The 9161-nt window shown below is 39.0% G+C and overlaps 1 protein-coding gene across 2 annotated transcripts; it reads left to right on the top strand.

Annotated features, from left to right (window-relative positions):
* The first annotated feature begins 6316 nt into the window (after positions 1–6316).
* LOC111399134 (protein BASIC PENTACYSTEINE2-like) lies at positions 6317–8417 on the top strand. Of its 2 annotated transcripts, XM_023026374.1 has the most exons (2): positions 6317–6456; positions 7231–8417. In XM_023026374.1, the coding sequence occupies exon 2, from the start codon at positions 7237–7239 to the stop codon at positions 8089–8091; it is 855 nt and encodes a 284-aa protein (XP_022882142.1). In that variant the 5' UTR covers positions 6317–6456; positions 7231–7236; the 3' UTR covers positions 8092–8417. The 2 variants fall into 2 exon arrangements, with proteins under 2 accessions (XP_022882142.1, XP_022882141.1); XM_023026373.1 differs by having other exon boundaries at positions 6333–8417.
* The last annotated feature ends 744 nt before the right edge of the window (positions 8418–9161 follow it).

The following is a 9161-nucleotide window of genomic DNA, read 5'->3' as shown; positions in this document are numbered from 1 at the left end:
TTTTTGAGCGAGTTTGGGGTTAAATTAGTGAACTCCACACCATATTACGCTCAATCCAACGGACAAGCAGAATCTTCTAATAAGATTCTAAAAAATATAATCAGAAAGATGATAGATGAAAATGCCAGAAATTGGCATGAATGTCTGAATAAGGTCTTATGGGCTTATAGAACATCACCTCGGTCAAGTACCAAAATTACTCCTTTCCAACTTACTTATGGACAGGAGGCTGTTTTGCCTATGGAAATCAACGTGCAATCGATTAGAGTGTGCTTGCAATATAAGTTAAATGATGATGAGTATACCGAATCACTAGTTCAAAATTTATTGGGGTTGGACGAATTAAAGTTAGACGTCTTAGATAGATTGCAAGTTCAAAAACAGAGAATTGCTAAGTTTTATAATAAAAAAGTCATAGCCAAGTCGTTCAGCCTGGGCGAATTAGTTTGGAAGACGATACTCTCTTTGGATAGCAAGGATCCAAAATACGAGAAGTGGTCGCCCAATTGGGAAGGACCATACAAAGTAAACAGTGTGTTGGCCAATGGAGCATATCATTTGGAAGATTTAAATGGCACGAAGCACGTGAGATTCATCAACGGCAAATATTTAAAAAAATATGTTCCTTCTTTATGGGAAAGTGAACAGATTAAAGTGTAATCAAAACATGTTGGACGATTAAGGATAAAAGGGTTAGAGCGAAATACGTTCAAATAAATTCCTTTATTATCAAACGTTCATTACAAAGTTGCAAGTTATAATTAATAGATGCTTTACAAGCTACAATTAAAAGTAAGCTAATCTCCCGGTCGATCGCCGAGTAAGAGGGTGGACTGGCCTCGCACCGCCTTCCTAAATGCATCACTACAATGGCGAGCAAAGAGGCTGAGAAGCACTCTCAACAAGCAAGGTGGCCCGCAAGCATCCCAAAAATTGCCTTCCATCATTGAACCCCTTGTAAAGAACAAAGAGACGATGGGAAGAACTTCGATGGAAAAAACTTTGCTACTGGCCAAAAAATATTTCATATATCTCCCATACCAAAGGTGACATCAAGACAAGTAGTAAAATGGGCGGACCAAACAATCCATTTTTTTTCAGAAGATGAAGGTTTTGGATTAATTGCCAGAATGCCAAACAATGACAGTAAATTGGTTTCGAAGAAGAGAATGAAAATGAAGATGGAAGATGGAAAGTGCGAAGCATATGTGCATTTATAGGGGGGTGGAGATGAAGAGACAGAATATGAACAGCCACATTCTGTCTAGTAAATGGAATTAAGTAGCCCAAAGTCTTGGGAAAAGAGGTGAAAATATCAAGAGAAAATGTGCAAGATTTTTAGCACAAAGCAGTTAAATGCTTGAAGGATTGGCGATTAAAAGACAAATGTCAAATAAATGCACAAGAAGTTAACATAGATGTTCATTAATGATGAACAAGGTTACAAAGGGAAAGTCAAATGCGAAATTACAAAAAGAAAAAAGTTAAGGCATTATATGTCTTAATTACAATTCGCCCCATACCGAACGAATTCTTTCCCTAAGTTTCTCCCAGTCCTCGTTCTGTGGAGAGGAAGTGATGTTCAATTCGGCCATGACATCATCATCAACTTCCAACTTCTTGTACTGCTCGACCAAAGACTTAGTTCGCTCAATTCCCTGGGAGGCGTTACGCTTTTTAGCAGCCATTCTCGCCTTGCAGTCGTCCATTTTGGCTTGAAGTTCCTTCATCTGAGCAGCCAAACTAGCCATCAAAGAGTTTTCAATCATGACTTCAGAAGAGATTTCTTTCAACTCGTCCTCAGGTTTGTTGATCTCCTGACGCAAAGACTCTTTTTCAGATACGACGCGAAGATATTGAGTACTTTTGGCCTTCAGTTCAACATTCTTGGCCAGCAAGGTGAGGACCTCGGAATGGATAACTTTCAACGTCGCTTTAAAATCAGCAGAAAGATTGAGCGACAGAAGTGTCAGTGCTTGCTCCAACTTCGCATTCAACTGCTCAAGCTTATCCTTATGTCTGGCAGCACTAGCCTTACCAATGTCCATATCCATGAAGGACACGTACTCAAATATCGACTGCTTGAGGAACTTCATATCTTCTTCTGAAAAAGTAGCAGGACGACCAGCTGGAGCAGGGTGAGATGTCTTGACTTGCCTCCAGGAAGCGAACAAGTCTTGGATAGAACGTACAATCCTATCAGCATCCTGTAAAGAAAATTGCCAATATTGAAGATTCTCACTACAACGAACAAGATGGAAATAAAAGTGAAGCAAAGATTACCTCATCAATAATCTTAGAAGATGGCATATCCTCAGCCAAGTCTGCCACCTGTGGCTCCACCATTCGTGAGAACTTTCCCTTGTCTGAGCGAGAAGATGTTGCCACAACGGGCAGACTCATAGGAGCATTTGCAGAATCCAAAAGCAACGAATCAGAAACCAATAGCACAAGCAAAGGTAAAACATCAAAAAATTGAATTACCTTCTGCTTCAATGTTTGGGGGGTTGACGCTCTGGGAAGAAGGTGACTCATCCATTGATTGTGATGAGGATTCTAGGACTAAAGATGTCTCTTTAAGCGTAATCCCTTCATCAGCCGGTTTGGATGAAGCAGCCTCAGCGGAGGATGATGGAGCAGGAGCTACCGATACCAAAGCTTTCAAAAGAGAGGCTGAACTTTTCTGAGAAGTCCAAATAAACCATCAACACATAGAAAAGTTTCAAGTATGGAAAAGTATGCTTGTAAGTAAACCAATTTTATTACCTTTCTCCTGATGATAAGAGGGGTATCATCATCATCATCAACATCATCCTCCAGAATGAGAGATGCTGAGGCTGGCCGTTTGCGGGTCGGGGCACTTTTGGCTGCAGTAGGCTTGACAGGGAGAAAAGAAGATGGACGAGCAGACTGCTTAGCGCGACGAGGAGGAGAAGGACTTCGGATGGACAAAGGGGTGACTAAAACAGGAGGAGGGGAAGAAATGCTCGGCTAGTCCAGTGAATGAAAGGCACGATTGACATCAGTCGCAAACAATCTGTGCTTCACTGACGGCCAGAGCTGTTCAAAAAGAGGATGGATGGCGTGGCTAGAATTGAAAGGGGCTAATGAAAAATGGCTCGTCAAAAGAAGATTGCGAGCATTTATAATCTCTGCCTCCGCCTTATTAATAATATGGAAACAGTCTATTAAGTTCCTTGAATAGCAAGGAGGAACAGACCAGGTTTGGCCGAAACCAAGTTGGCGAGCAAAAAATTGGGGAGCATATATTTCTACCCCTGCCTTGGCATTGGTCCCAATCAAAATATCATGAAATAACTCCCTCCCGATTAAAAACTGGATCCAAATGAGTAGAGAGGTGCTCGCGCTGTCTATAGTGGAGGGATGATGCACATAGTTTGGAGTCAAAAAGGGAGGAAAAGGAAAGAAGGAAGGGATTGAATCCAAAGAATAAAAGAATGAAAAAATGTCCCTTCTAGACATATTTACAGGAGCCAGGGGCTCAATGGCTAGCCTATAACAGCTAGCAGAAGGACGAGAGATTGATGGAGCACCAAGCAATGGAAAATAAGATCTCAACCACATTTGAGTAAACAAAGAGGTCCACTGCCAGTGGGAGATGCACCATTCTTCAATTGAGTTTGAAGAGAAGCCATGCCTCTATAGAGGGCAGTCAAAAAGAAAGAACATAAATTCAAAGGCATGCCACGCGCCAATTCGTGCGCTATGGGTAAATAACTCAGGGAGGGCTTTATGCTTGGCACACACAAAACATATTTACAAAGCCAAACCAGAAGAAAGGCCACTCGCTCAGCATGGGAAGGCTCAGCGCTCAAATGGTTATGAAGGGTTTGCAGGCTTGAATAAGACTCGGTGAGGTTTTTACCAAACTTTGGGGCGCCACTTGAAATCAAGATACCAGGAAAAATGATATCGCCCAAAGGTGGCAGATTCACTAGGGCTCCAACATCCCTTAAAGTAATAGACATGGGGCTAAGAGGAAAAACAAAGATATTATACTCAGAAGACCAAAAACTCAAAGTGATCGAAAAAAGTGCTGAATCAAAAGTAGGGGGATGAAGAGAGATTTCTAACAAATCAGAAATCCTAGCATTATCAAAAAGTACCTTAGTAGGACCGTGGTCCACAAGGCGAGCATGCCACCTACGAAAAACTATGTCAGATTTGGGCCAAGTGCGAATACCTCTTTCGCGAAGTGGCCCCAGCGATAGAGAGTTTAGAAATGGAGGGCCTTGAGTACAAGGAAACAGCTGGCCCACCGCCGCTTGTTTGACTGCCTCTGCATTGTTGAAGAAAGGACCTAGGTAGAACTCATCGAGTTCGACGTTGGCGGGTGCGAGAAAGTTCGGAGTTATATATGGACGATTAAGGAGTTTCTGAAAGTCATCAAAATTAAAGGAGTCGCCAGATTGAGATTGTGAGGTAGCCATTAGGGACGAAACGAAGTTTTTCAGAGTTACGTAGCAGGGAAGCAAAGAGATGAACAGTAAATTGTGGGAGAGAAACGCGAAAAAGTGAGGCGTGATTTAATTGTGCAGTGAAATGGCGTATTTGGGGGGTTATAAGGGTTTGCAAAACGTCGCACCTTTTCAAGCTATAGAAGAAAACAATGATTGAAATTCTTGGAAATTTCGAATGTTGCTGAAAACACAAAGTGAATATGGCAAAATTTAATAATCGGTATTAATTCTGCCATATTGGGGGGTAATTGTTGACACATAAAAATTCAGCCCAAATCGAACGGCCCAAAGAATGAAGCCCAATTGGAGGATCCCCAAATCAGATAGCCCAAAGAACGAAACCCAATCAGACAATTTAGGATAAAGGCCCAAATAGGGAGACCCATGAACACGGTAACACCATCGCCCAAGCTTGCAAGTCGCCCAGGATCTGAGCGAATGGAGTGCCATGCAGTCGCCCAGAGCTGCTGCTCTATTCTCTCCCAAACCTTCGAATCGCCCAAGGTCTTAACAAACATGAAGTGTTGTGGTTATCAAGAAGCGCAGTTATCAAAGCAGTTATTAAGCAGCCCTATCACGTTCCACAATTCAAGGAATTTAATTGAAGACGGTTGAACGACAAAGAGTAATGGCTGCAGTTAAAAAAGGCAGTTCCATGACAAGTCGGCCATTATGAAGAAAGTGGGCAGTTATAGAACGATCAAGCAGTTTTTAGGCGGTTGATCACAAAGAGATCATCCAATGAGTATAAAAGGAAGAAAAGACATAGAGTAAAGGACCCCGAATCAAAAACTCTCGAACAGAGAACATGTAATTTTAAATTTCTTAGCTTAAATTTAAACACTTCTTTCAGTAACTCGTGTGCTTGCGCCCCTTGGAGGCATTCTGTTTTTAATTTCCAATTGTAAAGTTATCGCAAATAAAGAACATCCCTTTTTGGGACTTTGTTTCTAGAGATTTGTCCCTTACACAATCGTCTGATCCCTTTTAATTGTTAGCGACGAATACGCGCGAAACAGGATTACAATACAATTTGTGTAATATAACTTCTCTGCTCGAATCAAATTCCTTGATTTGATCGTGGATTGCAAATAACCCTCCAAACTCAGATATCTTTATTTTTGGATGTCAAGAGGCAAGAACTACGATTTGAGGTTTACAAGTATATTCGAACTTAATGACACAGAACTTTTCTTCCATCATTTATCCCAATATTTTAGAGCTTCTCCTTATAATCCAAAGGACGAAGTCGAATTTTAATTTTAATTACACATTTCATAGTACGACTTATTCATCACTTATTTCTATCATATTATAATTTCAATTACTTATAATGAAACCTAACAAGAAATTTGCATTATTTGTTGTGAGATTTGCATCCATCCTTATTAGTGGGCCTTGAGGCTGGTAGCATTTGCATGGTCGAGAAAGCTTAGGGTTACTCAAGGCCTACAAAACCTATTAACCTCGACCTTTGGAGCCTCTTCTTACTTAAGGGTACAAGACATATAATTGGATCACGGTTTATATTGATTGATCTACATACTTCAATAGATAAGTATAAGAGAATGTAATATAGCATGATATTCGAGTATAAACTTGACCGAATTGACAACATGACCTGCAAAGATTGTGATAAAAAGAGAGAATAAATAACTATATAACATTCTAAAATAGACTATTAGAAAAATGTCCATTCCATTTGAATGCCGTAATTTTTAATTTTTTTTAAAAAAAATTTCCCTATGGAAACTCAATGTGAGCTACTCTCTGTCCCCTTGGTTTTCCTCTCTTCTCTTCACAGAATGTCGTAATTTTTTATTATTTATATATTTTTTTCTCCCTATGGAAACTCACTTTTAAATTTTAAGCGTCTCCCCGTCCCCTCGGTTTTCCTCTCTCCTCCTCACACACATTCTCTCTCCTATCTCATCAGAAGGGGAAAAAACCCTAAAAGGCCTGTTTACCCCCAGGAGTAAGTTCTCTCTCATAGACGTACAATATTTTATATGTGCTTCTCTTTCTCCTCTCTCTTTCTTCCAGTATTCTAGTATTTATATTCCCTTTAGTGTATTTATTTATTTATTTATTTTTTTGCATTGATTTATTTTGTGATTTAATGCTTCAGTTATGATGCCTGCGGATCTGTTTTATTTTCATCATTTTGGTTCAGATCTATATTAGAACTGGTGAAGATTGAATTTTTACATTGGAATCTTCATTTCTGAGTATTTTGAGATAAAAAGTATTTATTTTGATTATTTTCACTGGTTTTTCGTGATTGTTGTGGATCTGTTTGATTATCCTTTGATTTGTTGGATTATCATCTTGAACTTGCGTTAAATCACCCTCTTGTAAATTTTCTTATTGTTTTAAATCACATTGATGTTTCAGTTTGTGGATGTTTTGTCGGTGGTTATAATCTCAGGCTTGTCAGTTTTGAGGATTATTATCCGATTTGCTATGTGAATTATCTGAGTCGTTCTGGAGATTCGCTTGAAATTGTGGGTTCTTGGTTGCTTTACTCTAGTTGTTTGATCAGTTTTTCAGAATTTGGGTCTCTTGGTGCTTTGATCTACTTGAATTCTATTCTTTGGCTGATTGTTCATGCTCCATTGTTTCGTTGCTTTGGTAGCTTACTCATGCTGATTGAAATGCTTATATTTTTATCTGGAATTAGGTCGAAGATTTAATGAATGTTTTCTATGCTTGTTCTGTATTTTTTGTTTTTGTTTTTTTGGATCTACAGTTTTTTATGGACGACGACGCATTAAGCATGAGGAATTGGGGTTATTATGAGCCACCTCCGCTTAGAGGGCATCTTGGTCTTCAGCTGATGCCGTCTGTAACAGAGCGAGACACTAAATCCTTCCTCTCTGGATGCAGTAATCCTGTTATGGTTGCTGCCAATGGGGCCTTCCGTCCCCGGGATTGTGTGGTTACTGAACCACCAGTCACACAAATGGACTATGTCAGAGATAGTTGGATAAATCACAGAGATAAATTCTTGCATATGTTTCCTGGGAACCCTTACAATCCGGTTCTTGCAGAACCATCTGGAAGTCATAGTTCTATGCAGATTTTAAACCAACCTGATACAACTGATGATACCAAGGTGACGGTTGAAGAGCCAAGTATTGAAACTGAAGTTGTCCCTGCCAAAAAGAGGTCAGCTGCTGCAGTTTTAAAGCCTTCAAAATCAAAGAAGTCCAGAAAAGTTGTATCTGTGCCAAAGGAAAATGGTAATTCCTCTGTTAACCGTGCAAAAACAATAAAGAAGAATATAGATTTTGTAATAAATGGAATTGATATGGATATATCTGGTATTCCAATTCCTGTGTGCTCTTGTACTGGTGCTCCACAACAGTGTTATCGATGGGGGTGTGGTGGTTGGCAGTCAGCTTGTTGCACCACAACTATATCTATGTATCCATTGCCAATGAGTAACAAAAGACGTGGAGCAAGAATTGCTGGACGAAAAATGAGCCAGGGTGCTTTCAAGAAGGTTTTGGAGAAACTTGCTTCAGAAGATTATAATTTCACTAACCCAATTGATCTGAAGACTTACTGGGCTAAACATGGCACCAACAAGTTTGTGACAATAAGATAGAGTTATGACATTGGTACCTTAACTTGATTTTCACCTAGTCTGATCTGATTCTCATGTACATATTCTGCAGTCATCGGCAGAGGATCTCTCTGCATTCAGCGATACATCTTTTAAACTAGATTTTTGTGGTTCTCGAGAACCGTCGTTCAATTCTTCAGTTTGCGTCAGAGGCTAGCAATTTTTTTCTGGCCGTAAAGATTTGGATTATGAATGATTTATTTCATTTGATTTAATGTATGAATTTTGGGATATTTCTTTTCATCCATTTTCATTTATCGTATTGGAGACGGAGGTCACTTAATGATGATGGTTGTGGCTCTTTATGATGGTTATTGTTTCTCCATTTTGCATTTTTATGGGTTTTTTTTTCCATGTGTGTGTATGTGTGTGTGTGTGTGTGTGTGTTGATGTTATAAATATTTATCATTTACTCTCAGATTAGTATACATTTCGTTGGAGTTCACACTAGTGCATCTGCATCAATGCTTTATGAATTCTGTTTGCTATTCTAATTTAAATATTTCTTGCAGAGATTGTTACACTTGCATATTGTTATATTCATTTTCTGTCTCATATTTTTTCATAATGATAAAAGTTTCCTCATCAATTTAATGATTGTACAATAATCTTGTGTACTCCAACGTGATATTTACTTAAATATTTTGTGCATGTCTTTCAATCCTTGAATGAACTTCAGGTTTCTTGATGTCAAACCAGAATCAAATAGGGAATAGAGTGTTTTTTGGACATGAGTACAGCACGTGTAATGTTATTTTCCATTATGTAGTCGCCCTTTTTGACAGTTTAAGCTTTTAGATGAAATTGTAACATAGTATTAGAAGATTTAGGCTAAAACTTTGTGCACGTGTTTAACTTTTGATTAGTATGTGAGTGTGGTGTTGAAGATCGATTAAATGAGTTAACGTAGTTCTCTAGAGCTTAAACTTTTGGATTAGATGAGAGAGTTAACAATTATAAGCCTGAAAGTAGTTGAGTTACGTGAAATAGTTGATGAAGATCCACTGCTCAAGTGTGTCTATATTGAGCTGCAGTTTCCAGGAACATATAGA

Source organism: Olea europaea, chromosome 8 (genome assembly GCF_002742605.1).
Source record: "Olea europaea var. sylvestris chromosome 8, O_europaea_v1, whole genome shotgun sequence".
In the NCBI taxonomy this organism is placed as follows: Eukaryota; Viridiplantae; Streptophyta; class Magnoliopsida; order Lamiales; family Oleaceae; genus Olea; species Olea europaea.
Note: the sequence above shows the minus strand (reverse complement) of the source record. Positions and strands in the feature narration are given on the sequence as shown.